Genomic DNA, 27,673 nt, shown 5'->3' on the forward strand with positions numbered 1-27,673 from the left:
AGCATTTGCACTGAGACCACCAAAGTTGTGTGTATTAAAGGAAACTGGGAAACAAAGCTTTAGTCAAGGCAACTTTATTTTCTTCCCATCTATTCACACATATACAGACGTACATACATGAAGAGACAGCGCAAAACGTGACTTAATGCAGCCTCAAAATGAATGCATACTATGCCAGAAGTTAATGTTTAATTTACTGAAGCTGTAGTTTATTTAACTGTGCCTGGGGCTGCATAGTGTGTACCCTGTGTCAGTGACTTAAAACCACTGTGTAATCGTGAAACCACAGAACCTACGCAAAGCTTGGGACTTAGAGGAAATACAAATTCAGTCATAAAGATAATGCATTAATAAAGTTCTTATTAAATAAATAAGTTACATGTGTGAAGGATATTAACACGGATTATGTGCCGGTTGGTTTAACCATAATGGAATGACTGCGGTGTACAGAATCTACTTTGTTTGAAAATGGTATAATTATATAATATAATTATACCCTTTTTTATATATAATATATGTTATAAATTATATATATAATATATCTTCCACAAATGTCCAGGAGACAGTAACAAGTATAACACAGGACTTGAAAGGAACATTGTAGTTCAGGATCTGTGGCTAATTCTTTTCCAAATTTAGTAGCCAAATGTTTACATATATCTAGGCTAAAGATATTCAACCTCACTTTTTCACAACTTCGCACATTTCATGTTATGATACATTTCTTTTGGCAAATCAGTTGTCTTTTTAACCAGTCTGGAAGATTCCAGAAATTGATCTAATCACATTTAGAAGCTTCTGATTGATCAGTCGTCATAATTAGGATTTACAGTAATTAAGCGTAATGAACTTTGGTCCGAAAGATTTGCCTGAACCACAAGACACCAACAAAGGAACCAGTGAAGGAGTTAGAGACATCAGGTAGCAAAGTATGTGCATTTCCCATTAAAAAGAAAAAAAGCCAGACAGAAGTTTGCAGGTGATCACCAGGAAGAAGACCTGGCCATTTGGAACACAGGAAAAATGACTGAGCAATTTTTCCAGAGTTAAAAGTATTGTCCTCAAAAATAGCTAATTTTGCTCGATTTTAAGGCCATGTACACACGTAGCCGGGTATTTTTAAAACCGAACATCCCCCCCCCCCCCCCCCCCCCCCGTTTATAAAAATATTTTATCCACACCACATCGTCTTCGAAAAAAAATCCCTTCCACACATAACCGAACATCTGCGTTTTCAATCACATTCATAAGCATTCCAAACCTGTAGATGGCATTATTTCCCCAAATCCTACCCCCTAATCACATCAGAATAGCCTTCTATTGGCGTCACTTCCGCCTAAACATAAAACATGGCGCCAAGCTCGTTCGTCTGGACAGACTCGGAGACAGAATTGCTTCTAAACACAATTTTGGAGTATAAACTTCAAAAGACGCAAGAAAACGTTGATTGGGAATCTTATCAGTAGTTGGGCTTCTAAAATTAAACATGTAAATAGCACCTGCACAATAATTAACGCTTTCAAGGCACTACTCCGATCCATTACTCTTTGTCCATGCTTAATATGGCTTCTGCAGTAAACAAAGGTCACATGTTTGACGTCAGGGCAGATTTGTTGTCATTTTTTTGGCACAGATTGTGACGTTCTAAAACGCAAAACTCCGGTTATCTCTGTCTACACGAAAAGGCATACACGGAGTTTTCAAAAATCTTCACTTTGCCCGGAGTTTTTTTAAATATTCGTTTTTGATGTGTTTTCATGTGGATGACAGGCCAAAACGTAGAAAAATATCTTCGATTTAGCAGATACCCGGCTACGTGTGGACGGGGTCTAAGCTTTGAGAGTAAAATTTAGAGTTGGAGTAGGGGCAAAATCACAGAGTAATTGTGTAACAGAGTAGGTTGTGGCTCTGAACTGATTAAATAGTACAAGAGTTAATTTCAAGACACACTGAATAGAGTCAAATACCACCACAAAGAGTAAAATATTAACACTGAATTGAGGAGAGTTGACTCTGGAACAGCAGCTCTATCAAAAGAGTAACTTTTACTCTTTTTCGAGAGGGACCAAATGTTATCTGGCGTAGAGTAAAATTTTCTTCAATTTGAGAAAATTTTACTGAGGCAAATTTCCTGTGAAGTGTTTGCGAGTGAGATGAAACAAAAACTTGAACCATTTGGCCATGATAGTCAGTTTTATGTATGGAGGGGGAAAGGTGAGTTTTTTAATTCAAAGAACACCATACCAACTGTGAAGCATGAGGGTGGCAGCATCAGGCTGAGGGACTGCTGCACTTCAGAAAATATCATGCATCTTGAGGAAGGAGGATGATCAAGAATGCTGAAGTAACACTTTAAGACATCATCCAGGAAAAAAAAAAGTTAAAATGTGGTCGCAACTGGGTCTTCCAGCACAACAATGATCCTACTCATACCTTCAGAGTTGGAATCAAATGGCTTAAAGACAACAAAGTGGAAGTATTGAAGTGGCCATTACAAAGCTCTGGCCTGAATCCAATAGAAAATTGTATGTTAGAGCAAGGAGGTCCAAAAACCTGACTGAGTTACATAGTTCTATCAGGAGGAATGAGCAAATATTCCAGCAAAGTATTGTGAGATGTTTGTAGAAAGCTACCAAAAGTGTTTATTTCAAAATTAAAAGTAATGCCACCAAATCTGAAAATCTGATAGAGAAGATAAAAGCTGAAATAAGTCTTAGCTATTATTCTGAAATGATTTTTATGGAAATAGACACCTTAATTGACTTAATAGAGGAAATGTATCATAACATGAAATGAGTGGAGTTGTAAACTTAAAGAAGAACACAGAACACACTTTCTTGATCACATGTACACTTAAGCACAGTGAAATTCCTCCTCTGCATTTAACCCAGCTGAAGCAGTGAACACACACATTTATCCAGAGCAGTGGGCAGCTATACTACAGCACCTGGGGAACAGTTGGACATTAGGTGCCTTGCTCAAGGGCACTTCAGCCCAAAGCCGCCCCAGGTTAAACTAACTGCATGTCTTTGGACGGTGGGGGAAACTGGAGCACCCGAAGGAAACCCACACAGATATAGGGAGAACATGCAAACTCCACACAGAAAGGTCAGCCTTGTTGGCCACTGGGCTTGAACCCAGAACCTTCTTGCTGTGAGGCAACAGTGCTAATCACTATACCACCATGCTGCCCACTTTTGGCATCAACTGTATTAATTACCAATCTGTGCTGTTACAACATACGTAGGGTGTATTTGTAGGGTAGGGTGATAATTTTATATACACAATATGCAATAATAGCCATACAGTGGTGCTTGAAATTTTGTGAACCCTTTAGAATTTTCTATATTTCTGCATAAATATGACCTAAAACATCATCAGATTTTCACACAAGTCCTAAAAGTAGATAAAGAGAACCCAGTTAAACAGATGAGACAAAAATATTATACTTGGTCATTTATTTATTGAGGAAAATGATCCAATATTACATATCTGTGAGCGGCAAAAGTATGTGAACCTTTGCTTTCAGTATCTGGTGTGACCCCCTTGTGCAGCAATAACTGCAACTAAACGTTTCCGGTAACTGTTGAGCAGTCCTGCACACCAGCTTGGAGGAATTTTAGCCCGTTCCTCCATACAGAACAGCTTCAACTCTGGGATGTTGGTGGGTTTCCTCACATGAACTGCTCACTTCAGGTTCTTCCACAACATTTCGATTTGATTAAGGTCATTTTGACTTGGCCCTTCCAAAACATTATTCTTCTTTAACCATTCTTTGGTAGAATGACTTGCGTGCTTAGGGTCGTTGTCTTGCTGCATGGCCCACCTTCTCTTGAGATTCAGTTCATGGACAGATGTCCTGACATTTTCCTTTAGAATTCGCCGGTATAATTCAGAATTCATTGTTCCATCAATGATGGCAAGCCGTCCTGGCCAAGATGTAGCAAAACAGGCCCAAACCATGATACTACTACCACCATGTTTCACAGATGGAATCAGGTTCTTATGCTGGAATACAGTGTTTTCCTTTCTCCAAACATAACACTTCTCATTTAAACCAAGGAGTTCTATTTTGGTCTCATCCGTCCACAAAACATTTTTCCAATAGCCTTCTGGCTTGTCCACATGATCTTTAGCAAACTGCAGACGAGCAGCAATGCTCTTTTTGGAGAGCAGTGGCTTTCTCCTTGCAACCCTGCCATGCACACCATTGTTGTTTAGTGTTCCCCTGATGGTGGACTCATGAACATTAACATTAGCCAATGTGAGAGAGGCCTTCAGTTGCTTAGAAGTTACCCTGGGGTCTTTTGTGACCTCGCTGACTATTACACACCTTGCTCTTGGAGTGATCTTTGTTGGTCGACCACTCCTAGGGAAGGTAACAATGGTCTTGAATTTCCTCCATTTGTACACAATCTGTCTGACTGTGGATAAACTCTTTAGAGATGGTTTTGTAATCTTTTCCAGCCTGATGAGCATCAACAACGCTTTTTTTGAGGTCCTCAGAAATCATCTTTGTTCGTGCCATGATACACTTCCACAAACATGTTCTTTAAATAAAACAGGGTGCCCACTCACACCTGATTGTCATCCTATTGATTGAAAACACCTGTCTCTAATTTCACCTTCAAATTAACTGCTAATCCTAGAGGTTCACATACTTTTGCCACTCACAGATATGTAATATTGGATCATTTTCTTCAATAAATAAATGACCAAAATATAATATTGTCTAATTTGTTTAACTGGGTTCTCTTTATCTACTTTTAGGACTTGTGTGAAAATCTGATGATGTTTTAGGTCATATTTATGCAGAAATATATAAAATTCTAAAGGGTTCACAAATTTTCAAGCACCACTGTATAATATGGGAGTATGTTGAAAAACAGGACTACATCAGACACCCTGTTATTGTATACGTTCAAAATAGATTAGACTCTATCTACAGTGGATATAAAAAGTGTACACACCCCGTTAAAATGATAGGTTTTTCTGATGTAAAAAAATGAGACCACGATAAATAATTTCAAAACTTTTCCCACCTTTATTGTTACCTATAACCTGTACAATTAAATTGAAAATCAAAACAAATCTTTTCGGGGGAAAAACATAAAAAATAAAAAATGTACAATAAGCTGGTTGCATAAGTATGCACACCCAATAATACTTTGTTGAAGCACCTTTTGATTTAATTACAGCATTCAGTCTTTTTGGGTTCATGCCTGCCATCAATTAAAATGACTCTGATTAACCCTAAATAAAGTTCAGTCATTTACTCCGTTGCATCCTCCAGCAAAAGCCAGGGTTCACAGAGAGCTTACAAAGCATCAAAAGGATCTCATTGTTGAAAGGTATCAGTCAGGAGAAGGGTGCAAAAACATTTCCACAGCATTAGATATACCATGGAGCACAGTGAAGACAGTCATCAAGAAGTGGAGAAAATATGGGACAACAGTGACATTCATGAGAACTAGACGTCCCTCCAAAATTGATGAAAAGACAAGACAAAAAATGGTCAGGGAGGCTGCCAAGAGGCCTACAGCAACACTGAAGGAGCTGCAGGAATTTCTGACAAGTACTGGTTGTGTACTACATGTGACAACAATCTCCCGTATTCTCCATACGTCTGGACTATGAGGGTCAATGAAAAACATCCAGGCCCGGCTACATTTTGCAAAAAAATTACATCAACTCTCCCAAAAGCATGTGGGAAAATGTGTTATGATCCGATGAAACCAAAGTTGAACTTTTTGGCCACGATTCCAAAAGGTATGTTTGGCGCAAAAACAACACTGCACATCACCAAAAGAACACCATACCCACGGTGAAGCATGGTGGTGGCAGCATCATGTTTTGGAGTTGTTTTTCTTCATCTGGAACAGGGGCTTTAGTCAAGGTGGAGGGAATTATGAACAGTTCTAAATACCAGTCAATTTTGGCCCAAAACTTTCAGGTGTCTGCTAGAAAGCTGAAGATGAAGAGGAATTTCATCTTTCAGTATGACAATGGCCTAGCCAGACCCCAGACCTAAATCCAATTGAAAATCTGTGGGTGACCTGAAGAGGGCTGTGCACAAGAGATGCCTGACAGATCTGGAGCGCTTTTGCAAGGAAGAGTGGGCAAATATTGCCAAGTCTAGATGTGGCAGGCTGATAGACTCCGACCCAAAAAGACTGAATGCTGTAATTAAATCAAAAGGTGCTTCAACAAAGTATTAGTTTAAGGGTGTGCACACTTATGCAGCTAGCTTATTGTATGTTTTTTTATTTTTTATGTTTTCCCCCTAATAGATTTGTTTGTTTTTCAATTGAATTGTACAGGTTATAGGTCACATTAAAGGTGGGAAAAGTTTTGAAATTATTTATCGTGGTCTCATTTTTTTTACATCAGAAAAACCTCTCATTTGAATGGGGTGTGTATACTTTTTATATCCACTGTATGATTCACACTGTTTTTGTCCGATGTAAAAGAGGATTACTACCAGCCAGAGTCTCTGTCCAGAACATTTGAAGTTCACTCAGATTTTCAGAAGGTTAACATTTTCTCAACCCAGCAGGAAGATAACTATTAATAAACATTATCATTAATCATCATCGAATGGTTGCAAATGATATGCTTTATGTGCAGCCTCAAAACTCAACCTCATCCTGACCCACATGAGCATTAATAGTTCAATAGCCCCAAGTTGATATTAATATAGACATTAGATCTGACTGTCTAGCTTAGCCTCTTATTTCTACTACTGCTCTGGTTTTCTGATTGATATTTGTCAGTTTTGGCCAACAAGAGTTTCTTAGTTCAAAACTTCATGTTGGGATTTAAATTTCTCAACCTTAATATAGAGGCGTACAACAGAGACTGAAGGCTTATGCAGAGAAGCAGTTCATTTACAAATATGACAACAATACAGGTAAACTAAGGGCTGTTTTCAGAGTTGGGGACATAACTCTGTGACTTACATTAAAAAAAACAACTTATCAACCTTTATTATTAACATTTCATAAATTTACCTGGATGCAGCTCATACTTCTCAGGTTGCCGGATATTGCTTGTATGGAGTTCCCAGGACAGGAGTTTTTCAGTAGTCTTTAGATTATTGCTTTTAAAGATAAACACTTTTTTCTCTTTGCTGTCAATTGCAGTAAGATGTTGCAGAAAAGCAAAGATAAAAAAAATTGTTCGACAAATAAGATATGTGAATGAGAAGAAGGTGAAGACTCAAACATCAACAAACTGTACATGGCTCGTTCTATAATTGCGGGTACATTTCAAGTGTTGACCCTGTCATTGACCCTGTCATTGTCAACTCTGTTATCGTTAACCTGGGCAATCCATTAACAGAATTGGTGATAACAGAGTTGACATTTTCCACCATTTTGTGTCTTAACCTCACATGCCAAGCTCAAACTAGCTACCACAGGGCATGTACAAAAACAGAGTTTTATGGATTTTAATCGTATTATTGTTTTTTTAAAAATGAGTGAGAAGTTCATTCCAATATCACAATAACAGATTTGACGAATAATTAATGTACTGTTGGCGTATCCTCAAGATTTTGTTCAAATTAATGAGAGAAGAAATATAACACACCTCACTGCCTTTCTGAAGTTTCCCGTCAGAGGAAGGGACCTCTCTAGGTGCAGATGGCATGCATAATATTAAAAGTCTTTGTGGATTTTATGCGGTTTTATAACAGAGTTAACAGAGTTGACAAGGACATTTGGCGAATTAAAAAAAAGTATTACTGAAATTTCACATAATACAGAAAATAGACTTTCTATGCAATTGATTTTATAACAGTTAATAGAATACTGTAAGCCCCAAAAAACAGATTGTTAGACTGAATCACTTTGTTTATTCAAGTTGAATGTAAGAGTCAGTAGATGAAGAGAGCCAATAATGTGGGGGGAGAGTTAGGAGTCATTTAGTTAATGTTTTATGGATAAATTGAGTCTCAAATGTACATCAAGCATTGCTGTTGGTGAAAGTTTGTCATAATTTGTATTATTGTTCAAAACTGATTCAATAAAGATTTCTTTTGTGGAAAATAACAAAAGGTTTATCTCAGAGACGCGAAATGTACCCCGAATTCCAGAATGACCCACATATTGTAATCTAATATTTTGCACGTACTGAATATTACGGCTGATTGTCAAGTATCATAGTTGTGATGATTATGTTAATCACTGTCTCACTCAGTCTGAAGAGATCTCTGGAGGAGAGGGAGCAGAGACTGGTCATCCTAGAGGAGTGTAAGTCCTCCCTTCAGCAGGAGGCACTGAAACTGAGGTCCAGCCTGCGTGATCTGGAGAAAACGCACCTGCAGGTCCGCCGAGAACTGCAAGAGCTACGCCGAAAGGTCAGTGCACGTGCTTACACTATATGGCCAAAGGTTTGTGAATACCTGACCATCACGCCATTAGAGTATGTGGATCTTCCTTAAAATGATGCTAAAAAGTTGGAAACACACAACTGTCTTTGTATGCTGTAGAATTACAGTTTCTCTTTACTGGTACTAAGAGGCCTAGTCCAGTAACAGTTTAGCCTAACAATGCCCCTGTGTACAAAGTGAGGTCCATGAAGACATGGTTTGCCAAGGTTGTTGTGGAGGAACGAGTATCCTACACAGAGCCCCGACCTCATCCTCAGTGAACACCTTTGGGATCAACTGGAACCCCAAATGCACCCCAGGCCTCCTTACCTAACATCAGTGCCTGACCTCATTAATGCTCTTGTGGCTGAATGGGCAGATCCCCACGACCACACTCCAAAATCCAGTAGAAAGCTTTTCCAGAAGAGTGGAGTTTATTATAACAGCAAAGAGGGACTAAATCTGAATGGGATGTGCAAAAAGCACACATGGGTGTGATGGTCCATACACTGTAGATATAGTCACAGTGAGAAGTCATGGAACTGGTATTGATATATAATATGACACTTGGATATTACCCTGTAGGAGCCTGCTTACCTCTGTGTGTGTGTGTGTGTGTGTGTGTGTGTGTGTGTGTGTGTGTATAGGTAAAGACCCTAGAGACAGAGTATACCCAGCGGAGTCAGGAGCTGAGTGTAGTTCAGGCTCGTCTAGCTCAGGAGGAGCAGAAAGAAGAGGAGGGCAGGAGAGACAACTTTGCCCTCAAACAGAGAGTCTTGGAGAGTGATGCAGGAAGAGAGGCAGCACTGAAGGAGGTGAGATAGGCATTAACACAAACACACTACACTCATCTAATTAGTAAAACTAGAAAATGCACACAGGTAACTTGCATATATGTTCATGGTAGATGGCAGGCCTGCAGCGGCGTGTGTCTGAGCTAGAGGAAGTGCAGCGTGTCGAGCGGGATGCCCAGCATCAGCGTGAAGTCAGCATTCAGCAGAGCCAGCAGTGCCAGCAGGAAAAGATTGCCCGTCTAGAGGCAGCTCTACAGGAGGAGCAGGTGCAGGTTAGAGAGCTGAATATGGAGCTGAGCCTGGCACAGGGGAGAGTTCAGGGTCTGGAGGAGCAGCTGGCAAAGACTGATTCCAACCGCACTGATCTGGAACACAAGCTGAGCGGTCTGACATCTGCTCTTAGACGCACTCTGGGCATCAGGCGTGGAGCAAGGTCACCCACACCGAGACCAAGAGGAAGGAACCCGTCACCGTGGAGAACTCACTCTCCTTCGAAAGGTTCTGCACAATTCAACACAAGTTCATTTAAAAACAGAAAATGCAAACAGTCAGATACAACATTGTGCAAAAATACTAAAAGTATTCTAAAAATAATTACTAATAGGAACATGGTGGTCTTTATGCAAACACGTGTTAAACACTTTCATTGGAGTTTCAGTTATTATTTTATTGAGCATTTAATTTTATACTTAAGCAGAGCAAATGTTAAAGGTAGACTGCCTTTCAGATTTTTCAAATGCAGGTCAAAAAAAGAATTTTCCCTGACACCCAATTATTTTTGTTTAGTGGACCGAAAGCTACTGAATTCGAATCACAGACTTCCAGTTTTATTAGTTTTTTTTTAAATAGAACAATTAATGAATTTAGGGCTATGTGGCCCTAAATTCTCCACTATTTTTTCCTGCTTCACCATGACCCAATTCAAGATACTGCATCATGTATCACATGGTTGGCTTTCCCTGTTGACGCAAGGCATTGTGGGATACAAATTTGAAACAGGAGAAATGAGAAGAAAAGACGTTATGTTGCGATGGAAAGGAAACGCAGGACCAAATTAATAAATATCGGCGGTCAGCGAGCACCTCGGTGTGATTAGCTGTTCATTTAGCAACAGAATAATGTAACTGTCAGTGCACGGTCACGGTAAACCTGTAAATGGCAGTAATGCAACAGTGTGGATGCCAGCTGCCGTAAAACCCTAAAGAAGAAGAAGGTAAATCTGCGCATGCGCATACAGACTTCCTCTGTCTGCTTGACTGCACGAAACGACCGATTTCATGCATATTATTTGCTATGGAATCCGCTCAACTTAAATAACTTCCCAGCCACAGAATGGCCTGATGTTTTGTGAGATATTACAGAAATAAACATATATCACAATGACCAAATTTCAGAGAGAACTAAATTTCACCGATTTTACGAAATTGAAAGGCCGTCTAGCTTTAATAGTAATGCTACAGTATTTGTATGACAAAAAAAAAATTGTGAAAGCCAAATGATTTTAATGCTTTCTTATAAGTTATAAAAAATATATAATTAGTTATAAACATTTTAATAGATACTGTATGTATGTGCATGCATGTGTGTCTAAGATTATGTTATCTATTTGTTTGTTTAGGAAGTGATTGTGTATCTACTTCTTCTCCAACTCGATCTGTTGGAGAAGACGGAGAGCTGGATCTGGACTCTGTGCAAATGGCACTGCGTAACTTCCAGCAGGAGCTCAGAGACACCCAGAGAGAGAGGGTAGGGGAAACACACACACACACACACACACACACACACACACACTTTAATATGACCATAAAATTACTCAGGACACTGTTAGCAGTGTTTCCTCCGCATAGGGGATTGGTATCCCAGGCATACTGACTAGCAGCCAAAAGAATCATATCCTTTAAAAATTGCATTTTATTTATTAATCCATTCCGAGGAAACAAGCTGTGTTTCCTACTCACTTTATGTGGACAAAATTGTCCCTTTTTTACTTAAAATAGACTTAAATGTCTGTTTTATACTGAATACAGACAGAAATATTTCTATGTACTGAAACATGACTTCACTTTCTTACTCTCTTTAAAACTTTATGTATTCAATAATGTATTATTTGTTTTGAAATTGGACTGAAATGCCTAGTTTGTATTGAATGTGAGCTGAAATATCTGTCTCTTATAGGATGAGGCCCAGTCTCAGGTGCTAAATCTGAGCAGGCAACTGACAGATCTCCAGACTAGTCACGAGAAGAGCAATGCTCGAGTCCAACAGATGAAGCGTACACTAAAAGAGCTGGAGCAGGGTTGGACCTCTATCTTTCAACACCACAGTGCTACCACAATGCCAACTGCCATGACTGTTTAATGTTAAAACATTAAATTCAGATAGGGTGTATCCTTGTAAATGCCACTCTGTGTGTGTGTGTGTGTGTGTGTAGGGAAACGTGATCTGGCAGAGCGTTTAGAGACAGCTCAGGCCTCACTTACACTACAGGAGGATGCAGTGCACTGTGGAGACAGAGAGAGGAGGATCATGGGAAAGGAGCTGTCCAGGTTCAAGACTAGCTTGCAATCAGCCGAGGCAGGAACCAAAGCTCTACAGGTACCACTCGGCCACTCAAACACATTCTGGTTATTCTGAAGAGGATCAACAACATAAGAAACTGTAATCAAATTGACAGTGTTATATGCACTCGCTGTAGTATAATTTATTTCAAAAATATGTTTCTGCCACTTTATCATTTCATTCATCTTCTCTTTATCAACACACTAACGTTTCACTTCAGCTCAGCCTAAGGGAAAGATTCATCCATTATCTGTAACCGCTTATCCTGTGCAGGGTCATGGGCAAGCTGGAGCCTGTCCCAGCTGACTATGGGCGAGAGGCGGGGTACACGCTGGACAAATGGCCAGATCATCGCAGGGCTGACACATAGACACAAACAATAACTCACACTCACGGTCACGGTCAATTTAGAGCCACCAATTAGCCTAACCTGCATGTCTTTAGACTATGGGGAAAACTGGAGCACCCAGAGGAAACCCACGCAGACACAGGGAAAACATGCAAACTCCACACAGAAAGGTCCCTGACAGCCACTGGGCTCAAACCCAGAACCTTCTTGCTGTGAAGCAACAGTGCTAACCACCACACCACCGTGCCACCCTAAGGGAAAGATGTTTAGCCATTATACAAATGTCTGCCTTTTCCATTCATGTATTCTGTGCAAGCACAGACACATTCTCATGCAACTTGTCAGGCAGACTCTGAGGCGGATGTGATTGCGGTTAACAAGTCTGTAATAAAAGCACAGCAAACAAATCCAAATCATGAAGCCAAATCAAGGTCAACGTGGAGGCAAAGTTCAGGCGATCAGCAAACAGGATAAACTGGGAAAAACTAGGATCAGAACCCAGGAAGTCAAAATGAGGGTCAAAACCAGAATAACACAAGGGACAATGAACTGCAGCCTGGTAACGAACTGAAGTAAATCACACAGAGTATACATACACTTCGCAGTGTGGCTGTGAGTGTACATAGAGTCTTTAAATACTGTGAGTGTGTTGTGGATGAATTGAGTCCAGGTGTGCATGATCAATCAGATGGCGAGTGTGAATGAGGAAGTGTGTGCGAGTACTGGGATCTGTAGTCTGTGGTGGTTATGCCTGTAGACAGCAGGGTGTTCTGGTAATCGGAGTCCTGAACAGACGTGACACAACTTAATTGCAGCACCGTCTACACAATGAATATCACTGTTCTGTCAAAAGCATATGTTGCCTATCAATGTACGTATTAAGCATTCCCTCAACTGCTTTGTAGTCCACATTCTGCACCGATATCATTTAACCACACCTACCACCCATCACTGTGGTGTTTGAGTAATATTGATACGTAACAAACAAGGGCAGCATGATGGTACAGTGGTTATCACTGTTGCCTCATAGCAAGAAGGTTCCAGGTTTGAAACTCATGGCCAACGCAGGCTTTTCTGTGTGGAGTTTGTATGCTCTCCCTGTGTTTGTGTAGGTTCCCTCCCATGTTTCAAAGACATACAGATTAGGTAAAAATATCCAGCCACTGGGGCTGCACAAACCAGTGCATACTTATTGCCAGTCTCAAGATTTGCATCAGGAAGAGCATCCGGTGTAAAACCTATGCTAAATTCAATATGCTGATCCAAATTATCCACTGTGCCGACCCCTAACAGGAGCAGCTGAAAGAAGATGTAATAAATAAGTTCATCTCTTTTTAAAACATATCGCGTGTGTGTGTGTGTAGGAGAAGCTGGAGCGAGCTGAGGTGTCTGAGGCGAGTCTGGTTGAGGAGTGCAGGAAGCTGAAGGAGACCTGTAAGGCTGCAGAGGAACGAGCGTCCAGGTTTGAGATCAACCATCGTGCTCTAGAAGGGGAGCTGCAGCGCTCACGTCTCCACGCTGGAGAGCTGGAGAGCGAGCGTGTCGCCCTGCTGGAGAGAGTGACCAGTCTACGGAGGGAACTGGGAGAGAGCGAGCAGCACACGGCTCTGCTCAAGGTGACTGTTATGATAAGGCATTTATTGTAATCTCAACTGATAGACCTTAATTTTTGTATTATTGATATAAAATAGATCAAGCAAAGGTCCATTAAAAAGATATCACAGTATGTTCTTTAGAACAATCAAGTTTATTACTTAACATATACTACAGCAGTGTGGAATTATTGATTCTGATTAATCTTCTGGAAGGGCATGGATCTGACAGTACTTCCAGCTGCAAAATTGGTATTAATGCATTTGTTCAAATATGTTATCCATCCATGCATTGTCTGTACCACTGATCCATCAGGATCATAGGGGAAGCTGAAACCAATCCCAACTGACGTTGGGTGAGAGGCAGGACACACCCTGGGCAGGTCTCAGAGCTAACACAGACACAAACAACCATTCACACTCAAACCTATGGACAGTTTAGAATAGCCACTTGACCTAATCCGCATGTCTTTTGGAAGAAACCAGAGCACCTGGAGGAGAACATGCAAACACTACACAGAAAAGTCAGAGTTGGCCATAAGGTTCGAGCCCAGAACCCTTCTTACTATGAGGTGACCGTGCTAACCACCCCTAATAAATTATAATTTCTTTAATAACAAATTCCACAGGGAATAGATGAAAAACATATATAATTAAGAGTTATTCCATGAAATCAAGTCGTATATGAGCTGATAGCCGATGAGGCGCGTAGCACCGAGTTGGCTATAAGCCATGTACAACGAGATTGAGTGGAATAACTGTTTTATTATATCCACATTCACTGGATTTTGAGAAATGGAGCATTTTTATTTTTATTTTTTGCAAATTCGATAAATAAAAACTTTATACAAAATGTCTGACAAAATCATTTCCGCTTAGAATGTAAACAAACCAGCAAAATGACAGGAACAATTTGTGAAAAATGCTATAATAATAATTCTTGAAAAATAAAAAAGATACGTTCTTACCATCAAATTCCATATTTTGTTGCTTTTTTTATTTTGGGGTTTTTTCTTCTTCTGCTTCTTTTTCTTCTTCTTTAGGTTTTTTTTGGTGGTTGGCAAACCAACTTAAAGTTGCATTACTGCCACCGACTGGGCTCGAGTGTGGAACAGGTGAAATGGGGGGGGGCTATATTCTTTTCGCTATTTCTGTTTCGTTTAAATACTTGATAACAATTTGGGGGGGGGGTGTTTTTGAGGAGAATTTTTATTTCATCCTTGGTTGGTTCAGCAACACACTCTGCCATTTTGTTTTTCTCTACTCACCATATATGAACTAATAGCCTAGTAGTAGAGTAGCCAATCAGAGCATGTGATTGCTCATATCCAGTGAATGTGGATAGAATAATTGTTGCTTATGGTGAAATTCTATCAATGCTTATATCAATTGTTAGAGTTACATTATGATATCGGCGGCACGGTGGTGTAGTGGTTAGCGCTGTCGCCTCACAGCAAGAAGGTCCGGGTTCGAGCCCCGTGGCCAGCGAGGGCCTTTCTGTGTGGAGTTTGCATGTTCTCCCCGTGTCCGCGTGGGTTTCCTCCGGGTGCTCCGGTTTCCCCCACAGTCCAAAGACATGCAGGTTAGGCTAACTGGCGACTCTAAATTGACCGTAGGTGTGAATGTGAGTGTGAATGGTTGTCTGCGTCTATGTGTCAGCCCTGTGATGACCTGGCGACTTGTCCAGGGTGTACCCCGCCTTTCGCCCGTAGTCAGCTGGGATAGGCTCCAGCTTGCCTGCGACCCTGTAGAACAGGATAAAGCGGCTAGAGATAATGAGATGAGATGAGACATTATGATATCAGTTTGTTTATGTGAGGAGCTTTTTATTTAGCATTTTTGGAAGGAGTCTCCAGTGTTGGTTTGGTGGGTTGAACATGACAAGCTGCATATTTGTCTTACTAACTTCAAGAGACAGGGGGAAATGCAAATGCATTTGATAACAGGAATTAACTTGTTTTGCAGACATCCTGCAGCATTATATGAAATTATAAACTGATATATGAAAATGTATCATTCTTAAAAGCTGTTACAAGGAAATGGCTTAAGCCAGAGCTGCCCACTGTGGATGACTGGATAGAAATATTACACAAAATTTATATTATGGAAAGACTGACTGTCATTCTCCCTCAAGATCCAAAAAGAAAAATTTTATCGGATTTGGACAAGATGGACTAAGTACATTAAACCTATACGGTCAGACTTCAGTTGATTTTTCAGAATTGCTGAGTGAAACTGTTGGGTAACCCCCCCCCCCTTTTTTTTCTTTCCTCCCCCCTTTTTACTGCACAACAGCTCACTTTTTATTTCCCCCCCAATCTGTAAATCAGAAGTGAAAGCTTTCCATGTTCAGTTGTAAATAATTAAATCTGTTGTTAGAAAAGAAAACCAATGGACGAGCCAGATGCTGAAATGGCTATCAAACATGCTACATAGTTTTTGTTTTGGATGTAAATGACTGAAATGCCTTGCAGTAATGCTGATGTTATGTACAACCCCGATTCCAAAAAAGTTGGGACAAAGTACAAATTGTAAATAAAAATGGAATGTAATAATTTACAAATCTCAAAAACTGATATTGTATTCACAATAGAACATAGACAACATATCAAATGTTGAAAGTGAGACATTTTGAAATTTCATGCCAAATATTGGCTCATTTGAAATTTCATGACAGCAACACATCTCAAAAAAGTTGGGGCAGGGGCAATAAGAGGCTGGAAAAGTTAAAGGTACAAAAAAGGAACAGCTGGAGGACCAAATTGCAACTCATTAGGTCAATTGGCAATAGGTCATTAACATGACTGGGAATAAAAAGAGCATCTTGGAGTGGCAGCGGCTCTCAGAAGTAAAGATGGGAAGAGGATCACCAATCCCCCTAATTCTGTGCCGACAAATAGTGGAGCAATATCAGAAAGGAGTTCGACAATGTAAAATTGCAAAGAGTTTGAACATATCATCATCTACAGTGCATAATATCATCAAAAGATTCAGAGAATCTGGAAGAATCTCTGTGCGTAAGGGTCAAGGCCGGAAAACCATACTGGGTACCTGTGATCTTCGGGCCCTTAGACAGCACTGCATCACATACAGGCATGCTTCTGTATTGGAAATCACAAAATGGGCTCAGGAATATTTCCAGAGAACATTATCTGTGAACACAATTCACCGTGCCAGCTGCCGTTGCCAGCTAAAACTCTATAGTTCAAAGAAGAAGCCATATCTAAACACGATCCAAAAGTGCAGACGTCTTCTCTGGGCCAAGGCTCATTTAAAATGGACTGTGGCAAAGTGGAAAACTGTTCTGTGGTCAGACGAATCAAAATTTGAAGTTCTTTATGGAAATCAGGGACGCCGTGTCATTCGGACTAAAGAGGAGAAGGACGACCCAAGTTGTTATCAGCGCTCAGTTCAGAAGCCTGCATCTCTGATGATATGGGGTTGCATTAGTGCGTGTGGCATGGGCAGCTTACACATCTGGAAAGACACCATCAATGCTGAAAGGTATATCCAGGTTCTAGAGCAACATATGCTCCCATCCAGACGACGTCTCTTTCAGGGAAGACCTTGCATTTTCCACCATGACAATGCCAAACCACATACTGCATCAATTACAGCATCATGGCTGCGTAGAAGAAGGGTCCGGGTACTGAACTGGCCAGCCTACAGTCCAGATCTTTCACCCATAGAAAACATTTGGCGCATCATAAAACGGAAGATAGGACAAAAAAGACCTAAGACATTTGAGCAACTAGAATCCTGCATTAGACAAGAATGGGTTAACATTCCTATCCCTAAACTTGAGCAACTTGTCTCCTCAGTCCCCAGACGTTTACAGACTGCTGTAAAGAGAAAAGGGGATGTCTCACAGTGGTAAACATGGCCTTGTTCCAACTTTTTTGAGATGTGTTGTTGTCATGAAATTTAAAATCACCTAATTTTTCTCTTTAAATGATACATTTTCTCAGTTTAAACATTTGATATGTCATCTATGTTCTATTCTGAATAAAATATGGAATTTTGAAACTTCCACATCATTGCATTCTGTTTTTATTTACAATTTGCACTTGGTCCCAACTTTTTTGGAATCGGGGTTGTAAAATGACCACCATGGGATTTGTGCTTTTCCAAATAAAATAAAAAAAAGAAAATGTATCATTCTGGAATAAAAAAAAATTAATTGTTGGCAAATTCCTGTGGTATAAGAGGAATAAAACACTTTGTGACAACCTGTTATTGGATGGCACATTACATGACTCCGCCATGCCCCATCATTGAACTAGTCATTATATGCCTACAGTACCAATCAAAAAATAGGAATGAGTAGGTGTGTCCATACTTTTGACTGGTACTGTAGTTGTGATGTACAAGCTGCCTTCAGATCACTGGCAACTCAGCAGCTTAGGTGCTAATTGTTCGAAGCATCTGTTCAGATATTATATTCGCATCACGTAAAGTTCGTGAGCCAGTGTGTTTTGACTGAAACTCGAATTTTCCTTGCTGCGTTACAGGTAGAGAGTGAGAGAACAGCGACGGCTCTTGCCCGTGCTGAGCTTCAGGAGGCTCAGCTGCATGAGAGGCTGCAGAACTTGACAGCAGCTCTGAGTGAGAGTAACAGCAGCACAGGAGCTGCACAGGAGCAGGCCGCTCAGCTTCAGAGCGCTCTCTCTGCCAGCGAGCATGATCGCAGGACACTACAGGTCAGTGGACAAGAAGGACTTTGTTAGGCTTAATATGTTGGCACAAAATACCCACACTATATTAGTAAAAGTATGAAATGCCCATGCTAATGCATTACAAAGAATTTGGTTGTACCTAATAAGGAGAAATACAGTACCACTCAAATGTTTGGACACAAATAGGGCTATTTACTGTATGTTTATTATTTACTATTTACTGTTTGATCTCAAACGCATTAAGAAGACAAGAAATTGCACTGATTAACTTCTGACGAGACACACCTGTTAATTGAAAAGCATTCCAGGTGACTACCTCACGAAGCTGTTTAAGATAATGCTGATAGTGTACAAAGCATCATCAAGGTAAACACTGGTTACTTTGAAGAATCTAAAATATCAAGCATGTTTTGTTTTTTAACACTTTTTTGTTTACCACAGAATGAACAGTCATTCCACAAAATCGAGTCGTACATGAGCTGATAGCTGATGAGGTGCATAGCAGCAAGTCGGCTATAAGCCATGTACGATGAGATTGAGTGGAATAACTGTTTTATTCTATCCACATTCACTGGATTTTGAGAAACAGAGCATTTTTGTTTTTATTTTTTTGCAAATTCGATAAATAAAAACTTTATACAAAACGTCCAACAAAATCATTTCCACTTAGAATGTAAACAAACTGGCAAAATGACAGGAGCAATTTGTGAAAAATGTGATAATAATAATTCTTGAAAAATAAAAAAAGATACGTTCTTACTAGGGCGGCACGGTGGTGTAGTGGTTAGCACCGTTGCCTCACAGCAAGAAGGTCCTGGGTTTGAGCCTAGTGGCCGGTGAGGGCCTTTCTGTGCGGAGTTTGCATGTTCTCCCCGTGTCTGCATGGGTTTTCTCCAGGTGCTCCGGTTTCCCCCACAGTCCAAAGACATGCAGGTTAGTCTGATTGGTGGCTCTGAATTGACTGTAGGTGTGAATGTGAGTGTGAATGGTTGTTTGTCTCTATGTGTCAGCCCTGTGATGACCTGACAACGTGTACAGTGGTGCTTGAAAGTTTGTGAACCCTTTAGAATTTTCTAGATTTCTGCATAAATATGACCTAAAACATCATCAGATTTTCACACAAGTCCTAAAAGTAGATAAAGAGAACCCAGTTAAACAAATGAGACAAAAATATTATACTTGGTCATTTATTTATTGAGGAAAATGATCCAATATTACATATCTGTGAGTGGCAAAAGTATGTGAACCTCAAGGACTAGCAGTTCATTTGAAGGTGAAATTAGAGTCAGGTGTTTTCAATCAGTGGGATGACAATCAGGTGTGAGTGGGCACCCTGTTTTATTTAAAGAACAGGGATCTGTCAAAGTCTGATCTTCAGAACACATGTTTGTGGAAGTGTATCATTGCATGAACAAAGGAGATTTCTGAGGACCTCAAAAAAAGCGTTGTTGATGCTCATCAGGTTAGAAAAGGTTACAAAACCATCTCTAAAGAGTTTGGACTCCACCAATCCACAGTCAGACAGATTGTGTACAAATGGAGGAAATTCAAGACCACTGTTACCCTCCCCAGGAGTGGTCGACCAACAAAGATCACTCCAAGAGCAAGGCGTGTAATAGTCGGCGAGGTCACAGAGAACCCCAGGGTAACTTCTAAGCAACTGAAGGCTTCTCTCACATTAACATTAGCCAATGTTCATGAGTCTACCATCAGGAGAACACTGAACAACAATGGTGTGCATGGCAGGGTTGCAAGGAGAAAGCCACCGCTCTTCAAAAAGAACATTGCTGCTCGTCTGCAGTTTGCTAAAGATCACATGGACAAGCCAGAAGGCTATTGGAAAAATGTTTTGCGGATAGATGAGACCAAAATAGAACTTTTTGGTTTAAATGAGAAGTGTTATGTTTGGAGAAAGGAAAACACTGCATTCCAGCATAAGAACCTTATCCCATCTGTGAAACATGGTGGTGGTAGTATCATGGTTTGGGCCTGTTTTGCTGCATCTGGGCCAGGACGGCTTGCCATCGTTGATGGAACAATGAATTCTGAATTATACTGGCGAATTCTCAAGGAAAATGTCAGGACATCTGTCCATGAACTGAATCTCAAGAGAAGGTGGGTCATGCAGCAAGACAACGATCTTAAGCACACAAGTCGTTCTACCAAAGAATGGTTAAAGAAGAATAAAGTGAATGTTTTGGAATAGCCAAGTCAAAGTCCTGACCTTAATCGAATTGATATGTTGTGGAAGGACCTGAGGCGAGCAGTTCATGTGCGGAAATCCACCAACATCTCAGAGTTGAAGCTGTTCTGTACGGAGGAATGGGCTAAAATTCCTCCAAGCCGGTGTGCAGGACTGATCAACAGTTACCAGAAACGTTTAGTTGCAGTTATTGCTACACAAGGGGGTCACACCAGATACTGAAAGCAAAGGTTCACATACTTTTGCCACTCACAGATATGTAATATTGGATCATTTTCCTCAATAAATATGTATATTTACCAAGTATAATATTTTTGTCTCATTTGTTTAACTGGGTTCTCTTTATCTACTTTTAGGACTTGTGTGAAAATCTGATGATGTTTTAGGTCATATTTATGCAGAAATATAGAAAATTCTAAAGGGTTCACAAACTTTCAAGTACCACTGTATCTCACCCATAGTTAGCTGGGATAGGGTCCAGCTTGCCCACGACCCTAAACAGGATAAGCAGCTACAGATAATGGCTGGATGGATGGACGTTCCTACCATCAAATATTCCATATTTTGTTGCTTTTTTTGTGTACTTTGGGGGGTTTTGTTTTCAAGTAGTTTTTGTTTTGTCCTCGGTTGGTTCAGCAACACCCTCTGCTATTTTCTTCTTCTTCTTTAGGGTTTTTTTTGGCAGTTGGCGAACCAACTTAAAGGTGCATTACTGCCACCGACTGGGCTGGAGCGTGGAACAGGAGATGGGGGGAGCTATATTCTTTTTTGCTATTTCTGTTTCTTTTAAATACTTGATAACAAAGTGATATATCTGACTTGATGTGCACCGTCATTTTGTTTTTCTCTAGTCATACTATATAAGCTGATAGCTTAGTAGTAGAGTAGCCAATCAGAGAGCGCGACTGCTCATATCCAGTGAATGTGGATAGAATAATTCCAGATATGTTCCACATTTTATCTCATAGTTTTGATGTCTCCAGTATTGTTCAGTATTGTTAGAAGAATGACCAGTCAGTAGTTCCCTGAGTTCACCCAGTCATAAAATTAAGTATTTTCCCTTAATTAATGTTATTTATGGTATTAGGTTATATAACAGCACTGTTGAATTCTTGGATCTGATTAGTCTGATGGGTGTTGATTTATTCATGCTCTCAAATGCTCTCATTCAAGTATAGAATATCAACTTACACCCTCAACTTCGCCATGTAGAATGTAAATTAATAGCTCTGTCTAACATTGCCCTGTCCTACGGTAATGAACATGCTAATTCACTCTGGCTTGACCACACAGTCACAAAGGCTCTGATTGTGACCTGATGTAAAATGTACACCAGTAAAACTTAAATGAAGCCTTCAGATTGAATCGATCGTTTGACTCCCATGGCTACAACTGCAAGTTATTTGTGCCTTCATGCCATAACTTTTCCAGTTTTGAGGGCTTCTTTTCTTCCCATGAACCATCGGCATGGTGGGATAGCTATGCTATAAACCACCGGAGCAGGGTCATTACTTCTCTCCCAGCATCTCTGGAGGGCTTTCAAGCCTTCATTTGAAACAGAGTTTTAAAGATGCTGTGCAAACAAAAACACTGCGTTTGGTATAAATCTCCCCCAGGTTGCTCGTGACCTGTCAGACCATGCCAATAAAAAGGGAAAAAAATGCTATCCGTGTTTCTTAACACTCTTTAGCACTATTGAGATGGGGGAAAGGAATGATACATGTGTTGGGTTTGGATGGAAAGGTGGAAGGGAATGAGGTAGAGAAAATGGGAAAGAAAATGACAATATTTGTGCGAATACAGGAGCAGTTGGACAAGGTTCGAGACGTTCTTTTAGACACGAAGAAACAGAACCACATCCTGAATGACAAGCTGCAGAACCTGATGAGGAGTCAGGATGGCTCTGAGCTCAGAATCATAGAACTGGACAAACACATCCGCAGCTTGCAGGAGGTAGCACAAATACATGCATACACACATGCACAATGAGAAACACCTCTAAACAGCATGTAGCTTCTGCTTCACTTTCCATGTCCCAGGAATCCTGTGTGTTTCATAAATATGTAATGTCTTCCATAAAACCATTATTTACATTGTGACTTTGGTAACCTCCGGCGATCTCAGGCTCTGCGGCAGCAGGAACAGGAGATGCAGGGGGCCCAGGATGGCTGTGCATTTCTGCGTCGGGAGAAAGCAGAGCTACATGAGCGGGTGAACACCCTACAGACCTCACTTCAGGGTCTACAGGAGGACAAGACGCAGCTAGAGAAGACGCTTGCTCGCCTCGGTAAAGACAAGTCATCCCTTAAACGCACACTTGAGAAGGTACGTTGGTGGTTATAATCTTAAGTATGAAAGGACAGTGTGTAAACAATGGAGAGATATAATATACTGTGAATATAATTGAAATATACACTCATCGAACCACTTTAATAGGAACTTGTTCTTGATTCTAAGATTCCTGTTCTTGGCTGCAGGAGTGGAACCCAATGTGGTCTTCTGCTGTTGTATGCTGAGATACTTTTCTGCTCACCACGGTTGTAAAGAGTTGCTATGAGTTGCTATCTCCTTCCTGGCAGCTCGAACAAACCTGGCCATTTTCCTCTGACCTCTCTTATCAACAGGATGTTTCCACCCGCAGAACTATCGCCCATTCAGTGTTTTTTGTTTTTCGCACCATTCTTTGTAAACTCTAGAGACTGTTGTGTGTGAAAACCCCAGGAGATCAGCAGTTTCTGAAATACTCAGACCAGTCTATCTGGCACCAACAGCCATGCCACAGTGCAAGTCACAGAGGTCACAATTTTTCCCATTCTGATGTTTGAAGTGAGCAGTAACTGAAGCTCTTGCTTTGTATCAGCATGATTTTATGCATCGTGCTGCTTTCAAGAGATTGGCTGATTAGGGGGTCATTTCACCGAGTACGATCTGGAAAAATCGCACGCGACCACGCTCGACTATGATCGCAGCCATGTTTTCCCGTAGTCGCGGGCAAAATCCGTGTGACCTAAACCCATTATTTTCTGGGTACGTTCTATGTTCGATGTTATCTCGTTCGACCTTCAATGTGTACGCTCTACCTGCATCCTATACGCTCTGTAGACGCTTTACATATGCTGTACTTGTGTCTATCCACTCGATCTGATGCGATCTTAACAGTGGCGTGCACAGATAGACACGAGGTGGTGCTCAAGCACCTGCCCCTCTGCCCCCTGTCCAAAAAAGTGCCCTTTTGAATTTTTTTTTTTTTTTACAGTTTACTGAGGCCAATGTCGACATGATCTTTTAGAAAAGCCGCGGCATTAAAAGCATGTGTGAAAATAATGTCCCGATGTGTGCCCCCTCCGCACACACACCGGACCTCTGTCTCTCTTGCTCTGTCACGTGAACAAGCGTGCAGTGCATTCAATGTGAGGTTGCAGCAGCATAGCGTCCTGGAAGCCACGGCCTTGTCGTAGCGCAGACAACACATCGGGCAGTCAGTCAGCTCTTCCCCTGCCCCACCAGCCAGGTAACACATGAATCGAGTGAAAATGTATTGTTTGCCCTCTAAGCCCAAGCTGTAATTATTTTGTCGTGAAGTAGCCCGTCGCATACAGAAACAACTGCACATAAGTATTATATTTTTTGCTAGACCATTTTCAGATTTAGGAAAACAAAAATTTATTTTTCTATTTTGTTCAACTAGAGATTCCTGGCAAAGTCAAAAAGCCTTGATGTAATAAATTAACATTAAGTGGTTGTTTTACACCTTTAAAAACTAAAACAGGTCAGTGGCGACCTGAACACAAGAGGAGGGTTAAATCTCAGACTTTTATAATAAGGTGTTCCACATGCACAAAAAAGTGCCCTTATTTCCCCCCAGAGCACTTGCCCCCCAAAATGTCTGTGCACGCCACTGGATCTTAACACGACCAAGGCTCGTTCTGTTCGACCAATCTGCGACACAGAGTCGATCTCTCGGCGATCTATCCTCGCAAGTGCGCGACCTCGGCCGATCAAGGCTCAATCTTGGCCGATCTAGCTACGTACGAGTTGCAACGTACCCTCGATCAATACGATTTAGCCTGTGATATAAACATTCTAGCCTCGCTCTGTATGCTCAATTCTCAAGCTTTTCTAGACAGATTCTCGCCTGAGCTACGCGCAAATTTGTCACGGTTGCCCGGATTTGCGTGCGACTCACTGCAACCGTATAAAAAGGCCCGACGATCGGTGGCCGACCATCAGTTTTTGACCAGCCTCCGAAGGGACAACATGGACCCAATCGCTCTGCATTATGCTATGTTATTACAGCACCATGCCCTGCAACTGCAGCAAGACTCTCTGGTTATGCTAATGCACCCTATTTATATGACATTCAGTACGCGTAGCTTTAATAGGATTAGGCGAAGGTAGGTCGCAACTTAAGCGATGGTCGATCTTTATTGGTTGAAGTTGGTCGCACCTTAATCCTCTTTAGAATCCAATCATGCCCATTGGAAGAATAGGGAGCGTACAGGTCTAGGGAAAGTCTGGGACAGGTTGCGCGGAGCGAGGCTTGATCGCAAAAGAGTGAAGCTAGATCGAGTGAGTGTCGAGGACGGGCCGAGCAGCACAACCATGCGTGCAATCAGTTCTCGCTCGAGAAGACTGAGCATCGCTCATCCCCTTTCTAGCCTCGATTGTCTCTCGACCAATGCGTCCTTTCCTCGACCTTGTTCGCTCTTTCGACGTTCTCTGTGCGACTTTTAGGTCGAGGCTCAGTTTTTTGACATGTCAAAAAAACGAGTTACGATCTCTTTGTCGGGGAGACCATTCCTCGACCACGTGCAACCACGGAAGACCAAGGCGTGACCAACCCTCGGTCAACCGTCGACTGCGTATGACCTGCGGCGACCAAGCCACGCTCTGAGATTGCAGCTCGGTCTTCCGGGAAGATTTCTCGGTGAAATGACCCCCTTAGAGAACTGCATAAAACAGCAAGTGTATGGGTGTACCTAATAAAGTGGCTGGTGGAGTATATATTTTGTTGTATTCCATGGTGTCAGCAGGCTTTCCTGCCTCACATCAACTGGGTTTCTGATCCTGTAGTATAATCCCTTTGCTCCGCTGTGCCTGGATGAAACGTAGTAGTAGTAGTAATAGTAGTGATTTATTTGGTTTGCTTTTATTATTTTATCTCCTTAACCCTTTCAGATCTACAGTACTGTGCAAAAGTCTCATGTAAAGAAATGCTGTAAAACAACGATTCCAGTTAAGAACAGTAATAAACTGAACAAAGACAATATTTGGTGTCACAACTGTTTGATTTATAAAACTGCATCAGTCTTGGATACATTGTGTGCACTTTTATTAAGGGGCGGTCACACAGCACTCCACGTCTATATCACGTACAAAAAGATACAAAAATCTGGTGGACGTGGTTGTAAGTGCTAATTTTTGGTCAATTTTGGCTTTGCCGTGCTTTGTACGGGGTATGGCCATCGGCGGCTGTTTCACTGCTGCAGCACTGCCTAAGCACAGCTAACCAAGTCCAGCCACGCACCCAGATGTTCCATACCACCCTCCTCCTCCTCCTCCTCCTTCTTCTTCTTCTCTCAGCAAGGATATGTTGAGCCTGTATCAGTTGGTTCTGTTGGTGCTGGAGCATTAAGATGAGGACATCACAGCGTTGAGGGTTCATGTTCACCCCTTGACATCTAGACTGCAAGTGCCGAGGTCTCAGAAAATTACGGTATTTATACATGCCGCAAATCAGAAGTGATGCAGAAGTGATTAGACAGTGATCAATCGAATTTAGAACTTGTTTGAGACGTCGTTTAACGGGCTTAGACAGTGCTATGTACGCGGAAAAATCCATTTCTCAGTGATAAGCCGCTAAACACACGCTATATCCCGTGATACCAACACGTAACACCCGTCCGATGACCGTGCTCTGCCCGTGATAGACCACCAAACTTTCGCGTCTTACCACGTCTCCCCAAGTTTTAATAACGGCCGGGACACTGATTATCACGTGTTTTTCACGTGTGTTGCACGTCTTTACCACGTGTGCCGGCCGTGGTTGTCCGCGGTCTAAAGTTTTGAGCAGTCCAAAACTTTTTGCCGCGTCCGACGCCGTTCCGATTTTCCCCTGCGTCCTGTCACGTCTGTATATCGACTGTAACACGTCTTAACTTCGACATCAACACGAACAACATCGTCTGCTTCACGGGAGAGCACTTTTTGACGGGTTTTGGCCGTGATAAAGCCGTAAAGCGCTGTGTGACCGGGCCTTTAATCGGTTGGAGCGTTTTTCTGACATTCTCTGGAAATCTGTTATAGTTTTCTGGAGATGTTGTCACACTTACTGCATGTCTGTTTTTCAGGTAAAACTCAATAATCAGAATTATGTTGTTTTTTTTGTCTGAAATGTTGTCTATTATGTATTATTATACATACAGGATACTTTTTCGATGGAATAAAAATGTGTTCTCTTCCCTTCTACCAAGTTTCATTCATTTGGTTTGCTAGCATGCAATATTGTTCGCATATTGCTTATCCTACATGTATTATATCACTCTACCCAGTAGAGAATGAGTGTTGAATATGGTTTACGAGATTGCATGGTTGTCAAGACAACATAACATCACACGTCGGAGACGTAAAACTTCTGCATTGGCAAACGACTGTGACAATTTGTAAACAAACATGGCCACCAGGTTTGTTTCATTCAATACGGAAAATTTTGAGAGAATTTTGAAAGAGAAAGACACGTTGAACACCCGAAAGGAATGTGTATGTATAATAATAATAATAATAATAATAATAATAATAATAATAATATTGGCTGGCTTTTTATTGTGGTCTATCAGATATATTCCATTCAGCTAGCATGATATTGAACTCATCTTCAACTCGCTCAGTATCATGCTAGCTGAATGGACTACTATATTGGATATACCACGAAAAAAGGCCAGACAATGTTATTTGAATACGTTGCTTTCTTTACTGACATGTAAACATTTTTCTATAACATTTATATCCCTTTACAGCCGTTCCTTTTGTGCATACATTTCAAAATTTTAACCATAACATCATCTGTTTTTACTTCAGTGCTGTTGAATAATTGATTCTGATAGGTCAAAGTCAAGTCAAAGTCCCTCTC

At 41.1% G+C, this 27,673-nt stretch overlaps 1 protein-coding gene across 1 annotated transcript in view; it reads left to right on the top strand.

The window, feature by feature from the left end:
• crocc2 (ciliary rootlet coiled-coil, rootletin family member 2) overlaps positions 1-27,673 on the top strand; it is a 115,386-nt gene that overhangs the window by 80,949 nt on the left and 6,764 nt on the right. The window contains exons 25-34 of the mRNA XM_060919775.1: positions 8,200-8,359; positions 9,019-9,186; positions 9,279-9,663; positions 10,784-10,911; positions 11,341-11,461; positions 11,597-11,760; positions 13,438-13,689; positions 18,177-18,365; positions 22,348-22,497; positions 22,669-22,869. Coding sequence (XP_060775758.1) covers positions 8,200-8,359; positions 9,019-9,186; positions 9,279-9,663; positions 10,784-10,911; positions 11,341-11,461; positions 11,597-11,760; positions 13,438-13,689; positions 18,177-18,365; positions 22,348-22,497; positions 22,669-22,869 — 1,918 coding nt within the window. The remainder of the gene's footprint in view (positions 1-8,199; positions 8,360-9,018; positions 9,187-9,278; positions 9,664-10,783; positions 10,912-11,340; positions 11,462-11,596; positions 11,761-13,437; positions 13,690-18,176; positions 18,366-22,347; positions 22,498-22,668; positions 22,870-27,673) is intronic.

This window comes from Neoarius graeffei, chromosome 4, assembly GCF_027579695.1.
Source record: "Neoarius graeffei isolate fNeoGra1 chromosome 4, fNeoGra1.pri, whole genome shotgun sequence".
Classification (NCBI taxonomy): Eukaryota; Metazoa; Chordata; class Actinopteri; order Siluriformes; family Ariidae; genus Neoarius; species Neoarius graeffei.